Source organism: Typopeltis vanoorti, chromosome 26 (assembly GCF_054136105.1).
Source record: "Typopeltis vanoorti isolate ZY-2024b chromosome 26, IOZ_Tvanoo_1.0, whole genome shotgun sequence".
Classification (NCBI taxonomy): domain Eukaryota; kingdom Metazoa; phylum Arthropoda; class Arachnida; order Uropygi; family Thelyphonidae; genus Typopeltis; species Typopeltis vanoorti.
The window spans coordinates 31,567,819-31,592,519 of record NC_143574.1 but is presented as its reverse complement, the minus strand read 5'-3'; the positions used below and the strand labels follow the sequence as shown (position 1 = coordinate 31,592,519).

Genomic DNA, 24,701 nt, shown 5'->3' with positions numbered 1-24,701 from the left:
GTCCAAGATAAAAGTCTATTCAAATCCTCCTGAAAGGAATTAATATCAGCAGTGCTAATTATAATTCTCCCCAACTCTGCATCAGCAAACAACTGAAGATCCCTGGTCAGTCCACATGATATATTTACAAACAAGTTAAACACAGGGCCCAAAAACAGAACCCTGGGACACGCCACTGGTTACCCTCTTTTTTGAGACACTGCTCCATCATACACAACTTGCTAGTATTGAACAGAGAGCCAATCTCCAATCCATCTAACACTATACTATCTATTCCGATCCTCTGCAGCTTGTACACTAATTTATCATGTGGTAATCTGTCAAACTTTTTTGCAAAGTCCAAGAATATCACTATATATTATTCTCCCTTACCTAACACACCTGTTATCCTGTCATAAAATGCAAGTAAATTGCTCAAATAGAACCTACCCTTTACAAATCTATACTGACCATCATAAAGAATGCTATGTCTATCTACCTAATCCTGTATTCTATTCCTAACCAATCTCTTTAACACCTTGACCTCAACTACAGTTATACAGACTGGTCTATAATTGGAAACTTCTGCCCTAGAACCATGCTTGTGGAGTGTTACTATTTTGCCTTCTTTTCACTCATTAAGAACTCTATCCACTGTGAGACTTTCATTAAATAACCAAGTCAAGGGCATAGCTAGCTGTTGCGCACATTCCTTAAGAACACGTGCATATCATCTATTCCCACAGCCTTATTAACATCTAACCCAATGAACAACTGATACACCTCTGATTCTTTCACTTCCAATTCTATTAATACTTGCCTCCCTTCTATATATTTCACCACATCATTTACACCAATATGATTTATGCTGATAAAGTGTTCATTCAATATTCCACTATATCCTTTGGAACTGTTATTCTTCTGCTATGACTATCCACGAGTGTCAACTTGTCATAATTATTCTTTTTCTTACTTGCCATATAAGTGGAAAATTCCTTTGAGTTAACCTTGGCCTTATCGCCAATTTCCTCTAATGCTGCACCTTTTTCTTTCTTTATGATACTCATCACCCTCGTCACTTTATAATCTTCATGGACCTGTCTTATACCTCCTGCATAGTATTTTCTTTTTCAGCACAGCTTGCTTGATTTCACTGTTCATCCATTTCACTCCTACTCTATTTACTCGCTTAACCCTTGGTATGTAGTTATACATTGCTTGTGTCAGATACTGCCTTGTGAATTTCCATGCACTGTCAGCATCTTTTCTGTCCAGCTCATCTACCCAACATACTGATGCTGACTGACTACAGAGCTTCCTATAATCACCTGTTTTATACTTCCACACACATCCATTTTTGGTAGTAAGCTTTTCTTGTTTAACTGCTTTCCAAACAAGTACCTCATGATCACCTCTCACTAACTGGTGGCAGTGTCAATACCTCATTAACAACTATATCCTGTGAAGTTATCACCAAATCCAAAACACTAAAGGCTCTAGTTGCTTCAGTCACATTATGCTTAAGACATTTATCTCTTGGACATTCAACAAACTCGCTCTCCTTGTTCCTATACATTATCTCCTCCTTCCATTCCATATTTCTGTAATTAAAGTTTCCCATTGGGATCACTTTCTTTTTCCATGACTAGCCAATTTGCCTAGTTCTGTACCTTTCATAATCAGTATTCTCTACATTCCCTGGCCTATAACAGCATCCTATCAGATATACTAGCCTGTTAATTTTAACTTCACACCACACAGAACCTGTGCATGCACTATCAACTTCCACACTTTGGACACAATTTCTCTGCAATCATTAACGGCACTCCCCCTTCTTTTCACATTCCTATCCTTCTGGAAAGTTTTATGTCCTTCTGTTTCTATTCGCAACATCACATCCTCCTCAGATAACCAAGTTACACTTATTCCAATAATCTTTGGGCATCCTAACTCAATCAATGCAGCAAACTCGGCTCCCTTGTTTCAAATATTCCTTACATTTGCATACAAACATAACAATCCCTGTGTCTTTGAGGCCATTCTGCCAGCACCAACATTCTCTATTCCAGCTACTGTACCATACCTCTATCTTTGGTGTGACCACTCCCATTTCCCTGACTGATTTCCATTCCTACCTCTCTTATCCTCACCTTTATGCATTCCATCAACTTGTGCTGCTACAACCACATCTTCAATTTTGTACCCATCTTCTTCCTGTCATACAATCTGTTTAGTTGTGACTGCTTCACAAATAGACTCTGATCATTTACTGCATTAACTTTTTGATTCTGTGCCTTCTTAGAAAACAATAGCCTTTCTAAATGCTCAACGCCAAATCCATTCAAACGTAATCCATCAACTTTAAACCTTCCAACTGTCCTTCAAATTCACTCTACAGATTTACAAATTGAACCCCATTTGTCTCATACAACTCAGACATCTTACTGTTTATTATCACTGCACTCCTTCTCAATTCACTATTGAAATTGATTCTGAATATTTCATTTTTTTCATTTTTATTTAATAAATTTACTGTTTTGTGCGTTTGTGATATGCGGGAGGACTCCCTAGAGTGCAGGATCCAGATAAGGTGTCTCTTTAGCCTATGTCTAAGGGTTACACTGCATGTAAAATAATATACTTGCCTCATATCATTAATTACTTCAGTATAATTGTAATTCTTCCCCCCCTCCCAATACATACACATACTTTTGGATCCAAAAGTTCCAGAGTATCCTGAAGTCTTTCAGTACGTCTTTTACAAGCTATTCTCATTGCCTCCGAAAGAATTCAGAATGACTGAGTTTGCTCGCCTTGGTTTCTGAAGTGCTTAAAAACATACTGATATTGACTGGCTAGTTGAATGACAAAATATCAAAGGGAAAAAATTACACAATTGCTTTGTTAATTAGTATAGTAGCATACTTTATAACATTACATTGAAATTCCTTCCTAAAAACTAATAAGCAATATTATTATAACATACACCTCCATTAAGACAAAGGAATCATCATGGGAGATCCTCTCCCATGCCATCTACTACCCACAAACATAACTCTACATATTACTCTACTCTGAGGTATACGTTTAAAAAAAATAAAATAATAATAATATACAGAACACGTTAAGAATTCGTTAGTTGGAAATTGCTTCAATTTCAATATAGCTGGATTTTAGTAATAGTAAAATGTATTATTAAATGAGCTAAATAAATTTGGATTTATTCTGAATTTGTCTATTCCTTTTTATTTAGTGTCTGTATTAGCTATACAAGAATTTGAAGATCTTGAACTTGCCTGTAATCAGGAGGCAGGAACAACAAAAAGAATGAGTGAAGAATTTACACCTGTAAGTTTGTATACTCTCTGAATATGCATATGTAAATATGAAAGTAAGTTTTATTGGTATATATTTATTCTAATGCATGACAACACCACTATATTTACATATTCGTAAAGTCATAAGTTTGGATCATTCATATTACAAAGAGATAGCCAGTTGAAATTTGCCCTGAAAAATTAATGATTACTGCAATTTAACATGAAAAAGAGATAGTATGAGCTGCAGGGGGAATTAGTAAGGTATGGAAGAAACATCATGCTAAGTCCTTGTTGCTTTGGTGAGTTTTTTTTTTTTAAAGCTCATCCAGAGCAGGCTTTTACAAAAATCCATGCCCAAGGTGGGATTCGAACCTACGACCTGTGGTTGGAGACTGAGTACACTATCCACTTGGTCAACCAGGCTGGATTTCTTTAATAACCTGTTCCCAGTTAATCGAAGTATACACATCTTCTAAGGTTAGAAACATAAGTTGTGATAAAACTGTGGGATGGCTTAGGATGGACAAACAATTCTTTTTGGTACAGATCTAGAAATGAGTAACTGTTTATGAACACCAGGAATGTCAAATAAAGGATAGAAATTTGGTCCACTAATTGAGTTTGGTATAAGAGAAATAAGGATAGCCATTGAAGTATTTCGATGATGTAATGATTGGAATAGAAATGGAAAGATATGGTATTTTACATGAATGAGAATGAGGTAGTGATAATGATAATAGAGGAATTTTGTTCACTCTAGTGGTGGAGATGTAGAGAAGATAAACGATTGTTTGAGGCAGTATGATATCAATTGGAGATAGATGGGATGAAATACTTAATGGAATATTGCTATAGGAATATTTTACATGAATGAGAATGAGGTAGTGATAATGATAATAGAGGAATTTTGTTCACTCTAGTGGTGGAGATGTAGAGAAGATAAACGATTGTTTGAGGCAGTATGATATCAATTGGAGATAGATGGGATGAAATACTTAATGGAATATTGCTATAGACCAGAAAATGTGGAGAACAGTAACAAGGACACTATGTAGAAATTATTATACCATCATAATAATTTTAGGCAGGGGGGATTTGAAGTCTGATGTGGAAGAGGCATAGCTGAAAAGTTGACACAAGATGGACTGTACACTCATAAAATGAGTTACTATGTGTTTCTTTATGAATACCAGGAGTATTATAAATGAGTGAGGAGTAATTTGTTGCACATATTGAGTTGGCAGGACAAGAAAGGTGAGAGGAGTAATATAGATAATAGCAGAAGAATGCTGCCCACTCAAGGTGGAGATGCAAAAGCAAAATAGTGATAGTGGTTTTGAGGTTGTGTATTGTAAGATGAACGTAGACAGAATGAGATATTTAGTGGGATGTTGCTATAGGCAAGGAAGCATAATAAGAAGAGTGATTGTTATGGATTATTTTAATCATGAAAATATAGACTGGAATGAATCTCAGCGCAATCTCAGAAAATTGAATTTCTCAAGTTTCTGAGAAGTTGCCTATGGAATAGACTTATCACATGAAGATTTGAATCTTGGATTTGATCATTGTATCAAGAGGATATTGTTAGAAATAGAGGTCAGATGTGTCCTCAGTTCATAAAAGTGATCATGAGATAATCACCTGCCCAGAGGCTAGCCATATTAAGGTTTCTGTGAGAAATGGATGTATTTGGAAGTATAATAAGCGCCTCCGTAGCACAATTGGAAGAACGACAGTACGTTGCCCCTTTGATTGGAAAAGGCCTAAGTTCAATTCTCGTCATGACGGGAGGAATCTTTATATGGATGTTTTCAATCGAAGGTGAGTTAGCCGATCTCATACGGAGGTAGCAGGGTTTTTCATCCCGCATACAGACAAATTGGCCCTTCAGAACACATGCAATTTACAGACAAAAAAAATACCAGCTGTGGTGGTAGTGGCCAGTAGATGGCGCTGATGTTGATTATTGGTAGTAGAGGTTCAGTGTAGTGGTGGAGACGGAGAACTGTATAATAGGTGTCCTCCCGCGATGAGTCTTCGGACTCCTTGGAGGTATCACGAATAATAATAATAAAGATAAGTGATTATGAAAAGTTCAAGAGACTGCAGAAAATGCAGGGTTAAGTGGAAAGAGACCAATGCTGCTGTTTGGACACTAGTCAAGAATTACTTGAACATCTTCTGAACATATTCCAAAAGTCAGGAAATTAAATAATATAGACAAAAACTAGATGGTAAGAAATGTTAAAGGTACCAAGCTATTTTAAACCTGGTTTTACTCCATTTCCCAAGTAAGCAAACAGACAAACAAGTCAAGTTTGCGCCTGCAAGTGTTGCAAGTCTAGCTGATCCTACACGTAGTGCAAGACCAAGGCAACTCATGGTAAAAGCAGAATAAGCTCTGATCACTAATCTTAATATTTACCCTTAATGCAAAGCACATCTCCTGGAGGAGATGTATGATGTTTTGTATTAAAGGCAAGGCTGTTTGCTTACTTGGGAAATGGAGTAAAACCAGGTTTAAAATAGCTTGGTATCTTTAACATTTATTATACCCAAGGTAAAATACTTTCTATATTTATATCTCCTCCTGAGATTTTTATTTAATAAGGTTAAAACACCTTATGGTAACTTGTTCTTGTAAAATACTTATAAGCTCTGTATTACTAAAATCTTGGTATTTTTCTAGCCTGGCTCCCACTGATGAGACCTCAATAAAGGTCGAAACCAGTCTGGGTAGTGGCCCCCTTGCCTTTAATACAAAACATCATACATCTCCTCCAGGAGATGTTCTTTGCATTAAGGGTAAATATTAAGATTAGTGATCAGAGCTTATTCTGCTTTTACCATGAGTTGCCTTGGTCGTGGACTACGTATAGGATCAGCTAGACTTGCAACACTTGCAGGCACAAACTTGACTCCTCACTTGGTTTTTGAGGCAATGAAGGGATTTTCATTTCTCTTTAAGATGTCTGTTCTGTGGAATGATGACATTGTGACTTACAATGTCATCTCACTCCCACTCTGCTTACAAATCCAACCTAGTAATGACCTCCCACAGTGATGGTGTTCTGCTTGATTTATTAGACAAGTGAAAATTCATAGAGCAGAGAAAGAGAGAGAGAGAGAGAGAGAGATGCCATCCCTTGAAGTAGTATATGGAGGGTGTATGAGTAAGTTTAGGTTTTTCACAGGGAGAGCGGTATGAATGACATGCATTTATTAGAGTATTTTGAAACAGAAAACAAATTAATTTAGAGTGTTCTTGTTACTGTCCTACTTTGGCCAAACAGGCAGGACAGCAAATATCAGAATCTCAGAACACAAGGATTATATCCGATTTCACCAGTACAGCCACTCTGGGCTTGCAGACCATGCTTTGGATACTCGCCACAGAATAAGATGGAAGAAAGCCACAGTAATACACCGCAGCAAGTTCAAGTATGAAAGACTATTCATGGAATCAGCCTCAGCCCTTAGGAACATGCCAAACCTCAACAAATTTGGATGCATGAGACTGCCTCAAATTTGGGAAACTTTTATCAGAAGAACTTCAGCCCAAAGGCCAAAAACTACCAATATAGCCCGCCAGGGGGCACCATCAGGACTTTAGGAAAACGCTAACTTCCTAGCTTCAGTCTCATTTGCTGTTATTAGTACTTGTGTGCACGTGTCTTTGTAGTAAGTTCCCAAGAAGATGGCAACGTGACGTTCGCCGAAATATCGGAAAGTATATATTAAAGTTTATTTAATCTATATTTCTAGTATACGCTGTCAATTCCTTAAATATTAGTTATCATAATTTAGAGTGTTGTTTGAGCATTGTTAATATTTTTTTTCATTTTTGCACTACCACCAGTGTAGAGTTAAACCTATAGCACATTAGTACCATGGAAAGGATTAAGGTTTAGATAATCGAATTACCCTGCTCTAGAGACTAAATGTAGTATATGGTTTTTAATTATATCATGCCTCCAAATAAACAGGATAGCAGTCTCATTTTAGATTATGAAATTCATTTGCACCTAAAGATGTTCATACCTATCCATGCTTCATTGGGATTCAAACTCACAACTTACAATTAAAGAGCAAAAGTGTTAGCTACTTGGTCATCCAAGCCAACCTAGTAGTGATGATGCCTCACACCATCTTTTGACACCGTGGAGTGCTAATAATAATAATAATACTCTTTCATCCATATTCCAGAACATCAGCATATTGTCCTAACATATTGCCTATTACTTGACTTGCCCTAACCCAGTTGCATTTCGATCATGGAAATCTGATCAGTAGGCCGATAAACTCTGGTAGTTTGCTGTTAGTTGTATATAATATGCTCAGATATAACATGGATAAAAGAAGAAATTATATCCTTATTTAATGTTCTAAACAAATATTAAATGAGAATATAAAACTAAATTGAATAGCTAGCCTGATTGGCCAAGTGTTTAAAATACCTGCTCTCCAACTAAGAGCCATTCATTGGGATTCAAACCCACAACTTACAATTAAAGAGCAAAAGTGTTAGCTACTTGGTCATCCAAGCCAACCTAGTAGTGATGATGCCTCACACCATCTTTTGACACCGTGGAGTGCTAATAATAATAATAATAATACTCTTTCATCCATATTCCAGAACATCAGCATATTGTCCTAACATACTGCCTATTACTTGACTTGCCCTAACCCAGTTGCATTTCGATCATGGAAATCTGATCAGTAGGCCGATAAACTCTGGTAGTTTGCTGTTAGTTGTATATAATATGCTCAGATATAACATGGATAAAAGAAGAAATTATATCCTTATTTAATGTTCTAAACAAATATTAAATGAGAATATAAAACTAAATTGAATAGCTAGCCTGATTGGCCAAGTGTTTAAAATACCTGCTCTCCAACTAAGAGCCTGCACTTAGAATCTTACCATCAACATCATCCTTAGGCAAATATTGATGATTTCCTTAGAAGTAATTTCAGCTGAATCAGAAATTTCTGACTTCTGCTGAAATTACTTCAAATATATTAGAATAAATAATTTAATTAGCCAAATATTATTTATAGTGGTTTGCATAAATTACCATGTGCTAATAATAATAATTTGCAAATATCTAAAAATAAAATGTGTAGTAAACTCATTTGAATTATTGTATGTAAACTCATAAGAGAAAAACTTAGGCCAGGGTTACATCATTACATTAATTCATCACAAACTGCATTTCAAGCAAAACTACAGGCATTTATCAAAGACTTGATTCTCTGTGGGTGGATTAATCAGTACAGGTAATTTACTATGTTGATCCTTATAACTGATCGGTTTAATGTTTTTCATAGTCATCCATTCCTTTTCAACAAAATAGTCTTAACTTCCAGAGAATTTACTTACTTAGAGAGAATTTACTGATAGAAACAGTTACTCCTTGTAATGTGAAATGTTACCCAACATTAGTTACATCTCAGTTGGAAAAGGGAAATGGCAACACCATGATACTGCTGAACTTGGCAAAGGCATTTGACAGAATGGTGCATGGAAAACTATTACATAAATTGGAGTAAATGTAATGCATATGAAACTAGTGGCATGAATGGGGTGATGACTGACAGACACCAGAGAATAGTGAGATAGAATTGAGGAGAATGAGGGTGACTAATGGACTGCCTTGGGGCTCTGTACAAGGGCCACTACTGTTTAATTTGTATATTAATGATATAGAGAATGATGTGAGAGAATATTCAGCGGTTTGTTGATAATACAAAACTGGGAAAGGCACTGATTGATAAAGGTGATGAAGTAATCCTGCAGGATTATATAAATAAACTGTCATATTAAACTAACAATTGTTATCCTTTGGCAGTGACCAAAGGATAATGGTTAGTTTAATATGACAAAGTGTAAAGCTATGCACTTTGGATTGTAAAGGGTGGACAGACAGTTGATGTTCAGAGGGCATATTGCAAAAATGTTTTTGCAAGATAACTCAAAGGTAACCCTTTGTTGTGTGTTGAAGAAAACATTTACATGTAGAAATAGGGAGGTTGTTATCCCTCTGTATAAGGCTCTGCTATGGCTGCATCTTTGACTACTGTGCAGAGATTTGGTTACCCAGGGATAAGGAGGCAGTGGAAAGGATCCAGAGACAAATGATTAAGATGGTGACAGGTGTGTGGAATACTCCCTATGAAGAAATATTTAAGGCAGAGTGGGCAACCCCATGGCCACTGAACACAGTGTAGACAGTGAACAACACAATTGTGTCCAACAGTGTTTTTGGAAAAAGTTGAAATTAAACTGATTATTTTATTTTATTTGTGTTATGAAATTCTATTTTTTATACATTTTCATTGGTAAAATTTCATTTCATTGCCAGCCTGGTTGGCCAAGTGGTTAGTGTATCTGCTCTCCAGCCAAAAAGCTGCAGGTTCGAATCCCGCCACGCCCATGGTGGGATTCGAATGTGAGATAGAATTTGAATATGAGGACCAAATGTTTGTGAATGTAGATGGCGTTGGTGTAGATGATGCTGTTTGCTATAGTTGGTGGATTGAGTGCTGAAGATGGAGAGGTGTAGAGTAGATGCCCTCCTTCGATGAGTCTTTGGACTCCTTGGAGGTATCATGTATTAATAATAATAATAAAAATCTTATTTTCTTAATTCATGAGTTTAGGAATCAACTTTTTTATTGCAAATTTGATATGTGCAAATTTGATATGCTCTTGCAAACGTATTTGTATCGTGCAGCTTTAAGTGTTTAAATAAATTTTATTTTAAATTTAGAGTATGGATAAGTGGATAATTTGAAAATAAAATAATTCAGAAGATGATGGTGAAAACTCAAAGTAAAGACAATTTAATTGATTCTGGCATTGCTACTGAAATTATTATTATTATTATTAAACAAGACCTCATGGAGTCAAAGACTCATCTAGGAGGTCCTTTTATCTTACACACACATCTCATCATACCGTGTCTTAAACACATTCAAACTACTTGCAGACACCACGCTCTCAGGCAAGGCATTCCAATCACTCACAACTCTGCACGAAAAAAACCTGCCTCTCACTCCCTTACTCACACCTTCCTTATACAGTTTCCAGGGATGACCTCTGGTTCTCCCCTGATCTCCCACTATTCTCTGTAGAACTTCTCCACCATTGATCCTATAACAACCCCTCACCAACTTGTAGGTCTCTATCATATCTCCCCTCTTCCTTCTCTCCACGAGACTCTGCAAATTACATCTTTTCAATCTTTCCTCATACTCAACATTCCAGAGGTCAGAAACTACCTTAGTCAGTCGCCTTTGGACCCTTTCCAACATCTCTTCATCCTTCTGAAAACCCGGTGACCAAATCTGGGCACAATAGTCCAAGTGTGGCCTAATCAAAGCCTTATACAATGGAACAAGAATCTCCCTACTTCTACAAGTCAGTGTCCTCTGCATCATTCCCAGAAGTCTTTGTGTTGTTTTCACAATTTTGGCGATGTGTCCCCTAAATTTTAGATCCTTATCCACTATCACCCCCAGATCTCTTATTTCCTCTACTTCCAACAATATATTCTCACCAAGCATAAATTCTGCATCCCATCTTTGTTTTCCAAATTTTAAAACTTTACATTTTGCAACATTGAACTCACATCCCCATTTGCTTGCCCAATCACTCAATTTATTCAAGTCTTCTTGCAAGGCCACAACATCTTCACTACTCTTTATGGTTCGTCCCAACTTTGCATCATCTGCAAACAACTGAATATCTCCATCCAAATCTTCACCAATATCATTAATATATAAATTAAATAGTAATGGCCCTAAAACAGACCCCTGAGGCACTCCACTAGTGAATTTCCTTTTCCTGGATATTGCACCCCATACACAACTTGTTGAATACCTATCAGATAGCCAGTCTCCAATCCAATGCACTAATCTAATATCCAACCCCATCTGCTCTAGTTTGACTGTCAACTTATCATGAGGTACTCTATCAAAAGCCTTTGCGAAATCCAAGTATATTACTGTGTATCCTTCTCCTCTGTCCAAGGAAGCAGTCACTTTATTGTAATAAGTAAGTAGATTACTAAAACATGACCTCCCTTTAGCAAATCCATGCTGTCCATCAAAGATTATACCATTGTTGTCAACCCAACTCTGGATCCTAGTTCTCACAAGCTTCTCCAACAACTTAACCACAACACCTGACACACAGATAGGCCTATAGTTTGATGCTTGAGTTCGATCACCTCCTTTATGAAGTGGCACAATCTTGCCCTCCTTCCACTCTTTAGGAACTTGACCAGGTGCAAGACTCGTATTAAAAAAATATGTCAAGGCAGGTGTCAACTCTCTGGCACGCTCCTTCAGAATACGTGGTGATATATTATCAAGTCCCACAGCCTTATTTACATCTAGTTTACTCAACTCCCCAAACACCTCTTGCTCACTTACAGTCAGTCTCTCCTCCCCATCATCAACTGCTCTTAATCTCTCCATGAAGTCACATTCACAAGATTGAAAGATCTTTATGAATTGCTCATTAAGTATCTCCACAACACATTCTGCAACAGCTGTCTTTATACCATTTCCTCCAATCAATGTCATCCTTCCATAATCATTCTTTCTTTTGCTGGCTACATATCGAAAGAACTCCCTAGGATTCTTTTTGGCTTCATTAGCTAACTGCTGTTCATACCTCTCTTTAGCTACTCTCACCAACCAAGTCACCCTCCTTGCCTGGTCTTTGTAGACCTCATGAAGTTGGTTACTTCCACTTCTCTTATGCTGTCTCCACAATGCCTTTTTTTTCTGTATTGCATGCTTAATCTCTTTATTCATCCATCTCGCACCTACCTTATTTAACCTTCTCACCCGTGGTATACATTTAGACATTGCATCTACTAAATAGTTTTTGAAAATCCCCCAAGCTGCATTGATCTCTTTTCCAGCTAACTCCTCATTCCATGCTACATCTGCAAGCTGTCTCCTGAGCTCTTCATAATCACCCCCCTTGTAGTTCCACATATACCCTTTTTTCACAGGGGTCCTTGCACTGCTGGCAACCACCCAGGTAATCACCTCATGGTCACTTTCACCAATTGGTGGATGATTTGACACCTCATTTATAATTACATCCTCCGATGAGATGACCAAATCCAAGACCCTTAATCCTCGTGTGCCCTCTGTTACATACTGTCTGAGGTAGTTATCCCTCAAAAACTCAAGAAACTCATTTTCTTTACTTCCAGTCGCTATCTCTTCAATCCAGTCTATATTGCCATAATTAAAATCACCCATAATGATCACCCTTTTCTTATTTGCTTGGCTTATTTGACTATACATTTCACTATCACCACCATCCACATTACCAGGTCTATAACAACATCCCACCAAGTATTTGATTCTATTCACCTCTATCTCACACCATACTGCCTCAAAACCACTGGCCCTATTTCCCTCTTGCATCTCTACCTTGTATGGACATAACTCTTTCTCTATCATCAATAGCACTCCCCCTCCCTTTTTATCCCTTCTATCCTCACGAAACACATCATACCTTTCCATCTCTATTCCTGTCAGGATGTCGTCCTCATCTAACCATGTCTCACTTATTCCAACAAATGGGAATAAGTGAGACATGGGAAATGAGAATGACAACAAATGGGAAATGAGAATGACATGACCAGAAAAACATGAAAAAAAAAAATTCATCACGCAAATTGGAAGTTAAAATTTGCAGTGATGGAAGTAAATAATAATCCAGTAAATAATAATCCAGTGTCTTTTGTATAACAAAGTTTTTAGTAATAAAAAGAACTATGTGACTTTAAGCAACAATTGAACAATTTTCACAGTGAATTTGATGTAAAATTTCAAGTTGATAGCTGAAATCGGTTTAATGAAATTAGCAGCCTTAAAGCACAACTTCTAGGAGTCACTCCTCTCCCTCAAATTGCTCTAATAGCACTTGGGGGGGTGGGGTAAGAAATAGAAGAAAGTAGAGGAAAGAAGAGTAGAAGACCAATCTACAGATATAAAAAGTGTATATGGTGGGAAGTAAGATCAGATGTCTCGGATTTGCCATGCCTATACTCTCCAGTCTGAGCCGCCCAATATCAAGGGTTTATTTATATTCCATTCAAGTCCTTACAAATGAGTAAAGCTATCAGGTTATGTTATAAAGTGCAAGGTCTTGAAATTTGGTAGGCAAAAGGTTGGGATGCAGAGTATACAATTAATGGAGAAATTTTGTGGAATAGATTAAAGATCTGAGAATAATTGTGGACAGAGACTTAATGTTTAGGAGTCGTATTGCTAAAATTTTAAGAACATCCCGCCAGATTATAACAATAATGAGGAGAATATTGACATGCAGAAGCAAAGAGTTTATGGTTCCCTTATATAAAGCTTTGATCAGGACAAATCAGGGGGATTAGAATGTATAGAAGGTCCACAGAAGGTTTACTAACTTAAGGTCAGGTCTATGAAATGTCAGATACAAGAAGAGATTGAGGGAATGCAACTTACAAGCCTCTCAATCATATCCACTTTTCTTCAATAGAAGAAAAGTGCATATGATTGAGATTGAGACATAAGTTGGTGAGGGGTTGTTACCAGATTAATGTGGAGAAGATATTTCCTGGAGTAGAGGGAGGCAAGGATAGAACCACAGGCCGTCCATGGAAGCTGTATAAGGAGAGTGTGAGCAGGGAAGTGAGATTCAGGTTTTTTGCAATGAGAGTGATTGATGAATGGAATGCATTGCCTGAAAGAGTAGTGAGTGTAGAAACTGAATGAGTTCAAGGAATGCCTCGATCTTTTGGCAAGAGAAAGTATATCCTGGAAAGTAGGTTTTATTACTAGCAGGATGAAGGTTTCACAATTTAGGAATGCACTGGGAGAATGTTTCAAATACCCGGTACTCTGGAAGTCAGTAGTGAGACTGAATGGAATTTCACCATATATTTTAAGATAATGTGCTGGACAGCTCCATTAACCTTATATTTAGTGAAATTCTAGATATGGAAAAAGTGCCCAAGGAGTGGAAGTAGGAAAAGATACTCATGCATGGGTACAGCATTTTTCGGCAGGAAAGGAAGGGAAAGCATGGTGGTGGAGTACTGCTTATGATAAGTGGCAACCTATGTCCTCTAAGAGTGGAGGCTTTGGAAGGCTGTGACACTAATGATTTTGAAAGCATATGGTGTGAGGTGGAGGTGAGCAAGACAGGATATTTAGTGCGATGTTGCTACAGACCAAGGAGCAGAGCACAGAGGGTAGGGACCAGGAGATGTTGAGACAGTTGAGTGTGGCAAGTGCAAGAAGAATGATTGTTATGGGAGATTTTAACTACAGCAGTATAAATTGGGGAGAGGAACATGCATATAGCAATAAGGAAATGGAATTTCTAGAATTCTTGAGCATTGGGCAGATGAGGGTAATGTTATTTGTGAGAGTCAACATGGATTTGAGAAGGGGCATTCTTGTTTTAGCAATATGCTAGTCTTTTATGATAAAGTTACAAGAGCATTAGATGAGGGAAAGGCATATACTGCCATTTTCCTAGGCTTAGCAAAGGCATTTGACAGGGTGCTGCATGATAAGCTGATATTTAAGTTGCAGCACATGGGTCTGGATGTCAGGTTGGTCAACTGGATTCAGGATTGGCTGTCTTCTTCATGCAATATCAAAGAGGCAGAAGGTTACAAGTGGGGTTTCACAGGGCTCAGTACTAGAACCTATATTGTTTAACTTTTATATCAATGACATTGTCCTTGGATTGCAAGGGGATATTCAGTTGTTTACGGATGATGCGAAGCTGGGAAGAGTTATTAGTAATAGTGCAGATGTGGTAGTCCTGCAAGAGGATTTGAATAAGCTAGATAAATGGGAAAATGAATGGGGGAGGGGGTCAGTTTAATGCAGCAAAATGTAAGTTCTTGAGGTTTGGGACACATCGATGGAATGCTGCATACTCTATGGGAGGAGTTAAACTGGAGGAAGTAGGGGAGACGAGATCTTGGGTTGATGATTGATAGAAACCTGAAATTTAGGGCACATATTGCAAAGGTAGTGAAGGTAACACAGAGGATTGCTGCAATAATGAGAAGGACGCTTACCTGCAGAGTTAAAAGGGTTATCATTCCGTTGTGTAAGACTCTGATCAGACCACACTTAGACTATTGTTCTCAGATCTGGTCCCCAGGATTTGAAGGGAATAAATCAACTGTGGAAAGGGTACAAAGGTGGATAACAAAGATGGTTTCAGGACTGTACAATGTTAGTTATGAGGATCGGCTGAGGGAGTGTGGACTGCAGAGTTTGGTGGATAAAAGGAGAGGTGAAGTGATTGAGACTTTTCAACTGTTGAGAGGTGGTTACAAGGTTGACACTGGGGAGTTCTTTTGCTTAGTTGAACAGCGAGAAGGAGTAATGACAAGGGGCCATCCCTGGAAGTTACGAAAGGAAACTGTGAGAAAAAGAGTGAGGAGTGGTTTCTTTGCATGGAGGATGGTTGAACCATGGAATGCATTGCCTGATAGAGTGGTGAGAGCAAGAACGGTCAATGCGTTTAAGGAGTGGTATGATAGACTTTGTGTTTCCTAGGATCCTAGGAGGGACCTCCCTCGATGAGTCTTGATAGACTTATGTTTCTTAGAAAAGACCTCCCACAATGAGTCTTTTGACTCCATGGAGGCCTGAATAATAATAATAAGGGTAGCGGTAGAATGGAGGCATCAATTAAGGAGACATTAGTGAGAGATCAGGTACAAATCTGGCAGATAAGGATTGTTATTTGTGAGGATCAGCATGGATTTTTTAAGGGGTTGTTCTTGTTTCAGTAATCTGATTGCTTTTATAATAAAGTATTGAGTGGTTGAGAAAAAGGCATTTGGCAGGGTGTTCACATGATAAGCTAATATTTAAGTTGCAGCATATTGATTCAGATATTAGTCTAGTGAATTGCATTGGAGATTGGCTATCTGATAGATGTCAGAGTTGTATATGAGAGCAATATCAGAGGTCACAAGTGGAGTTCCACCAAGCATAGTACTGGGACCCTTATGCTTAACCTTTGTCAGTGACATGGTTAATAGATTGCAGGAAGATATTCAGTTGTTTGCAGATGATGTGTAGTTGGCAAGTGATATTACTGATAGCACTGATGTTGTGGCACTTCAGGAAGATTTGAATAAGCTAGCCAGATTGGCGAATGAATGGGGGAATCTCAGTTTAATGAAACAAAATGTAATATCTTGAAATTTGGGTGCATTGATGGAATGTTGCATATTTTATTGGTGAACTATACTAAATGAATACCAAATAACTTAAGGAATTCACAACGTACACTAGAATATAAATTAAACTTTAATATATATTTCCAATATTTCAGCAACGTCATGTTGCTGTCTTCAAAGGAACTTAAGATAAAGACACGTGCATGCAGGCACTACACACAGTAAATGAGGACGAAGCGAGGAAGCTATTGTTTCTCCTAAAAGTCCTGATGGTATCCCCTAGCAGGCTATGTAGGTATTCTTGGCCATTGGGCTGAAGGTCTCATGATGTACGTCTCCCAAATTTTGGGCAGTCTCATGCAACCAAATTTGTTGAGTGTCTAGAGGGCACCATCAGGACTTTTAGCAGACTTTAGCTAAAAATAATAGCTTCCTCATTTCGTTCTCATTTACTGTGTGTGTTGCCTGCATGCACGTGTCTTTATCTTAAGTTCCTTTGAAGATAGCAACGTGACGTTGCCGAAATATTGGAAATATGTATTAAAGTTTAATTTAATTTATATTCTAGTGTACGTTGTGAATTCCTTAAGTTATTTAGTAATTGTGTATAACCAACGTATAAGCCTTTCTACCAGAATTATACTAAAGGAAGTAGATGGAAGGGATCTTTGAGTGATGTTCAATAGAAATTTGAAGTTTGGAGAACATAAAAGTGGTGAAAGTGATCCAGAGGATTGCTGCGATACTGGGAAAGATGTTGACCACACATAAATTAATGGTTATTCCATTGTGTACAGCCTTGATCAGATCCCATCATGAATTACTGCGCTTAGATCTGTCTACCAGTATTTAGAAGGGATAAATTAATCTTGGAGATGGTACAGAGGTAGATAACAAAAATGATATTAGATCTGTACAATGTCAGCATATGTCTGAGAACAGACTGATATGCAAACTAGTTTCATGCAAAAAAAAACCACTTCACACCTTCTTACAGCTTCCATGGGTGACCTGTAGACTTGGTCCTTCTCTTTGTTCTACTATATGCCTTGTTCCTTCAATTTTTGTATAGAACAAGGCAAGGAGTCATCCCTGGAGGATATGAATGGAAGTTATGAAAGTAAGAGGATGAGTAGTGGCATTTTTTTTTTTTTTGCATGGAGGATGGTTGGACTGTGGAATGCATTGTCTGATAGGATGGGGAAAGTACAGATAATGATGTGTTTAAGGAATGCTATGATCAACTTTGTGTCGTCTAAGATGGACCTCTGACTATGAATTTTGTGACTGCATGGAGATCCTGAATAATAATAATAGTAATAATAAGAAGAAAATCCTCAATCTTCTAATCAGTTCTGTTTTCTGTTGAACTTTGCCATTCTTTGTCCCTACCTCAAATCATAAATATCTTTAAAATCAGTCTGTAAAATTGATTACTATTCATTTCTTTAATTAATTTTAATGCATTTTTCATGGCATGTCTTTGTTAAAATATTTTTGTATTTTATTAATTTTTATGACTATTTTGCCTATTTTTGTTTAGGAGTACCCCTTTTCTGATGTCATTGGCTTTTTAATCAATTTTTAGAGCATTACTGATGTAATGCTCTAAAAATTGATTCAATAGAAATTGAATTGAATATCTGTGTTTTATATTGGATTCAATGAATCCAATAGAAAACACAGATACACCCAAGACAAAAACACCAAGCCGACATGACATAGTCTTCACTTTTCCCACGAGCTCAGAAGATGACACACAGTTGAAATGGCTCACACCCCATTACTCCCGCCCCTAATCTTGTTTCATCATATTCTATTCTCCTTTCCCCAAAAAATTTCTATCTTTCACCTCTTCTCAAAGAATTCACTGCCCACCCTTTAAAACCCAGGTTTTAAATTTCACATACCTTGTCTTACCCACAATTCTCCCACATCTCTCTCCCTCCACATTTCCACCCCCCCTTCCTTTTAGTCATACTTCAGTAATATTGCCATACACCGGATGCCGCTCAAGAAGATGACAGCCAGGAATATCCTACAACGGTATGTCCAAAATTATTCCTTCCTTATATTCTTCATATATCTATATCTTTAAAATATCAGTAATGCACTAAAAATTGAGTAAAAAGCCAATGACATCATAAAAGGGATACTCCTATGCAAAAATAGGCAAAATAGCCATAAAAATTGATATTTATTTAGAGGAGTAACATTGAAATTTTTCCAGAAATAATATCTATTTTTGTATTATTATTTTAGACACAGAATGAGAAAGAGACCTTAGCTGAACAAAATTCTGTACTAAAAGGCGAAACATCTGATGAAAAGCTAGAAAAATCTCTTCAGAAAATCGATGAATTAACACAAAAATTAACAGAAGAAAAATATCAGCATGAAGTCCTGGTAATGTAACTGCAATAATGGAATATTTTAAACTACATTTATTATGAATGCAGTCATTTAAAAACAGTAATCTCTTGTGTTGATATAATGGTGCAAGTTCATATTTTTTTGTCTCTCACCCATGAACCTATAGTACATTAGTACTGTGGGTAGGTTAAGGATTTCTTAAATTTATATTTTACATATTCCACAAACTTTGCTCTGATGACCAAGTAAGGAACATTTCAAACTGCTTCAGGCCTCCAATAAGTAAGGCAGTGGTCTCATACTGGGCAATGGAATTCATCTGCTACCTAAAGACAATCCCAGGCATCCACGTTGACAATAAGATTTAAATCTACAGCCTATTGGTTTGAGAGTGAATGTATTAACCACTCTCCTTCACATTAAGTACCTGTTTGTGGTGGAGAGGACCTTCTAGTAATGGCACTTCTCGTTCTTTTTCTTTTTCTGTGCTTTCTTCCTGTATACTTCATTCTAATTCTCCTGAGTCTTTTACTATCCTGTCTTTCAAACCACTGCGATCCAATGCCTTGCTGCCATGTTTGCTATGTAGTGTGACCTGTGGATATCTGAAAAGTGAGCGGGTGGGGGAGATCCTAGTAGTCTCGCACTGCTTTGGCAAGATGGACAGTTCCTGGATGGCCAGTCATGGATCAATCAGCTAGTAGGTTTGCCTACTGCAATGGTCAAGGATGTTCCAGTACATCTCCTTCCCCATGGTCTGGGTATAGAGTCCAATGCTTGCTGTGGGGCTCATATAGCATCCAGGGTAACCTTGGTGTTCCACTTCCAAGCACAGTCATTGCTTGCCAGAGAGTTGGCATTCATTTATGGCTCTGTGGTTCTGGCTAACTGGCTTCCCTTCTCATCATTTGCACTTCTTTAAATGTCAGCAGTTATTCTTTAACTGAATGTCATAGTTCTGCCATCTCTCCTTGATGTAGCAGTAAAGACCATAAAAACAAAGATTGCAAAAGCAAAACACCAAAATTCCCTAATTGTGAGGGAGACCTCCAGCTTATTCCCAAGAATGTCAAAGGTAGAGGAATGAGAAAGAGATAAAAAAATAAATAAATAAAAACAGAGCAGTGCATTATTTTATCAGGAGGAAAATAGACAATATACCACAAAAGTGGCAGCGATATCTGCTAAACCCTTTCATGCTGAGAGCAGCTGTAAAAAAAAATAAAAAAAAAAAAAAAAAAAAAATAAAAATAAAAATAAAAATAAAAAAAAATAAAAGTCAATAGGGATCTAAATGCATATATACGTTCCACCTATTTTACAATTAGAACATCCCGATAATATGATTTGCTTACTATCTCTTTTGAGCAAATGAAGACAACCAGTCAGTATGGATTCACTCCTGAGGACATACCAAAGGCTGTTCCATAAAAAAATAAAATAAAAAACTACATCACAAAGAGTCAAAGACATATGCCTCAAGTCTCTCTAATAGATGAACCATCTTCAGATGGCATAGATATCTCTGTTTCTTCTGAAGATAAAATAATTCATGTACCTAGTGCTAGAGGGAGTACAATATGAAATGAAGATGTCTTAGATATTTTCCTGATAAAGAAGAAATGATGGATACTGGCCATGCTCAGTTCTATAAAAAAAAAAAAAAAAAAAAAAAAAATACAAGGCTAAAAATAGAACTACTGAACACAGGAAGCCAGGTGATACCACCAAAAAGAAATAATGAAAACATTCCTAATATGGAGCTATGGATTCTGTCAAAACATCAGTGGCATAAAGATCCTCATGCAGAAGTGTAAGCCAATATGCTTCTGTCTTCAGGAAACATACTTGAAGTCCAGAGACAATCTGACATTATGAAACACTACTATCACTCATAAGGACACGGCAGAGAATGGACCTGCTCATAATGGAGTTGTCATCCTTCTGAGCAACCCCCCCCCCTTTCAGCAAGTCTCACTCAATATGTACGTAGAAGCAATTGCTATTCGACTCGCAGTTGGAATCCTATTAACAGTATGCTGTATCTGTGTTCTTTTGCCTTGGATATCTCTCAAGATGACCTATGTCATATTGCAGTTACCACCCCATTACTTTTAATGAAGGATGGATTTAAATTTATACAACACACTGTGGGGTAATGCTCAAACAAACATCAGAGGAAAAGTTATTCAGCATGTGTTCAACAGTAATCTCTCCCTCAACAGAGGAAGCAACCTTTTCCATATGCCTACCCAAATAGTCACTGCCATCAACTTAACTATCAGTTTACCCTCCCTTTTTTCACTTTTCAAGTGGGAACCTGATAAGAACTTATTTGAGAGTGATCACTTTCCATGATATCCACTTTCCTCACGAAAAACCTACGTGCTCCACCACTGATATCACAATGAAAATTTTGACAGGCTAACTGGCTCACCTTCTCATCTTTAGCAGAATTTGATTATGCAAATGATCAGCTTTACTTCCATCAGTGATGTAGTAAATCATGTGACAGCAGTGTATTTGCACAAGCTGCTACAACTGCAATTCCTGAAACATCTAGTCCAGTTTTTATGTTTCTCTAAGACATGGTGGAATGACGATTTGCAAAGCAGCCAAAGAAGCTCAAAAGAAATCTTGGGGTATTTTCTGCATATAGCCCACAATGACAAATGTAATTGCTTTCAAACTACTCAAGCAAGACACATCTGGCATCGGAATCAAAATGAATCTGGCTTTGATGCCAGATGTATTAGCCAGAATCAAAAGGAATCCTGGATCCAGTATACATTCTCCGTTGCATGAACAACTAATCCTAAAGAAGTCCAGGAAAAATTCCAAAAAATAAAGGATAGATATATCTCCCACTGGCTCTCTATCTTTGGACACAGAGCGCCAGTGGGAGATATATCAACAACTGTGTATACACAGTTGTTGATCCAACAGCAATTGCCAACACATTTGGGAAAATTTTTGTTAAAACATCAGTAACATCTTATTGCCTTGAGTTACTTGCCCAAAAAAGCAAATGCAAAAAAAAACCCCATAAATCCAGTTTACTTCAAACAGGACTGAAAAATACAACAGACAATTCACTAAAGAAGAAATGAAATCTGCTTTGCTTAAATTCTGCTCAACTGCTGTTGGACCAGATAATATCCATTACAAAATGATAAAATATGTCTTGCCATCATTCACAGATCAACTGTTGCACCTTTACAACAGAATTTTGCATGAGAGCAGATTTCTGTATTCCTGACAAAAGGCAATTATTATTGTCTTTCCTAAGTCAGAGAAGGATCCAAAAACCGCTAAATAACTACCACCCAATTGGTCTGACCAGCTGCTTGTGCGAGATTCTGGGGGGAAAATGGTTAAACTCTCATCTTTTGTAGTTTTTGGAGAGACATCCTTTTTCCCAGAACACAATGAGGCTTTCAAAAATATCATTCTACTACTGATCATCTAGTCTGGCTGGAGGCATCCATTAGAGATGCCTTCCTAAAACGCAAGCATATGGTATGTTTTCTTTTGATATGGAAAAAGCATACATCACTGCTGGGAGATTTGGAATACTCAAATAACTACACAGTTTTGGCCTTAGAGGAAATATCCTTCGTTTTATCAAGAACTTCTTACCTAATCAGTCCAAGTGGGAACTGCTCTCTCATGACCATATATCCAAGAGGAGGGAATCTCAGAAGGTTCAACTTAAGTATCCATGCTTTTTGCAATCAAGGTCAACCCAATAACAGAACAATTTATTTAGAGTGTTATTTACATCCAACAGTAAATAACACCCTCTGTGTGGATGGCTTCACCATCTTCTGTCTGTCATTAATGTATTATGAAAGTCAAAGAAAGACAACTGCAGCAGACCATCAACCACCTCTCAAAATGGGTGCTTGCAAATGGATTCAGATTTTCATAGCAGAAGACAGTTTGTGTGAATTTTTACTGCAGATATGATTTTCATCCTCCAGAACTCTGACCAGGATAAATATCAATCCCAGTTGCACCAAAAGCAGTTAATATTTGACAGCTTCAGTTTGCTCTCTCTGTCACATACAATAATTATGAGACAAGTGCTATAAAGCAATGAACATCCATTAGCACCCTATCTTCCATCTTTTGGGGGTGCTAATGGATGTTCTTTGCTACATTTGTATATGGCATTGATAGGATCAAAACTTGATTATGGGTCTCAAGTCTATGCTTCTGCTAGGAAAAGTACCTTTGCGATGGCCAGACCCTGTTCACCATCAAGCCATCAGAATTGCAACTGGAACATTTCACACATTCTAGTCTGTGCATCAAGGCAAATGAATCATCTTTGTTGCTTCCACATCAAAAGCCCTCTGTTATATGCAATGAAAATAAAATTTCTGCAGGCCATCCCACTTGGCCAACTACTTTTCATTCATGATGGGAGAATCAGTACAATATTTAAAAGACTGCCATAAAACTCATTGGTTTACACTACTAAACCATGGCATACATACCAGCATGTAGATTTTTTTTTTTTTTCTTTTAGCAGGCTGACAACCCCCCCCCCCCCATTCTGTTGTCTACTAGCAGCTCTTCAAAGCTCGTTGAATTGAATATTGATTTTTGTACCCATCTGCAGAGACAGTTGAGAATCAGAGGACCTAGCGATCTTCTGCCATTTTTCCAGACAGCATTATATCTGCACAAATCCCACTTGAATGTGAAACAACTTTACAGCTGACCTGTATGCAATAGAGCTTGCACTCAAATACATCAGATTGCATCACTACCAAAGCTGCATAATATATTCAGATTCACAAATTTCTCTTCAGGGAATAAAAAGTCGGGAGTTAGGAAAAATATCCAACAATCTCTTGAATTCAGCAACTGCTCTTTCAATTATGGAAGCTACGCTCCGATGTATGCTTCTGTTGGATTCCAAGACATGTTGGGATCAAGGAAACTGAGGCTGCGGATATACAGCTATATCGGCTCATTTTTCAGACATCCACCATCTGCCTGTACCATACACTGATTACCAGCAGATTATCAGATACAAACTTTTATCTCGGTAGCAATCATCTTGGAATAGAGAGAATAATAATAAGCTCTACCAAATTAAGCCTGAAATTAAATTATGGCAGTCTATTCTGTGCAAGGGCCAAACAGAGGTTGTACTTGCTACATAAGTCATAGTCATTTCATGACCTCTGCCTCACACACTCTTACCTGTTGAGGGGTGATAACATGCTTTTTGTGAGTTTTATATTGCCAGACTCGCCATTTATCATATTTTAATTGACTGTCCTCAATTCATGAATGAGTGCTGAAAAGTTCCGATAAATACCTAGAACAAAAATATTAAAGCAATTGATATAACCACGAGAAAAAACATATCTTTAATCCCCATGTTGTTCTTTTGGGGGGGGGGGGGGGGATATATAAGAAGACATGTCAGAGGTTTTTAAGAAATTTGAAGACACAGAGGTGTGGGCCATCCCTCAAGTTTTTTCTGCTGCAAGAAAAGTCTGCAACTTAAATTCGCCAAAGGGACTGTGCTCCAGCATATCCAACAGTTGCCAAATGGGTAGCCAAATTTAAAACTGAGAATCTTGAGACAACAGATGCCTCAAATGTCAGGAAGACCTTCCACAGCGATCACACCTGAATTCATTAATGCAGTGCATGCCATCCTCCTTGATGATAAATGAATACCAACCAAAAACATTTCAAAGACTCTGAGGATATCCAGGAACGAGTTAGGGTGAATATCCATCAACAATCTAGAGAACAAACAACAGTCAGTGGAGTA

General features: G+C 37.5%; 1 protein-coding gene across 1 annotated transcript in view; it reads left to right on the top strand.

Annotated features, from left to right (window-relative positions):
• LOC150092461 (shootin-1-like) overlaps positions 1 to 24,701 on the top strand; it is a 253,303-nt gene that overhangs the window by 109,504 nt on the left and 119,098 nt on the right. The window contains exons 8-9 of the mRNA XM_090414949.1: positions 3,233 to 3,327; positions 18,791 to 18,934. Coding sequence (XP_090271075.1) covers positions 3,233 to 3,327; positions 18,791 to 18,934 — 239 coding nt within the window. The remainder of the gene's footprint in view (positions 1 to 3,232; positions 3,328 to 18,790; positions 18,935 to 24,701) is intronic.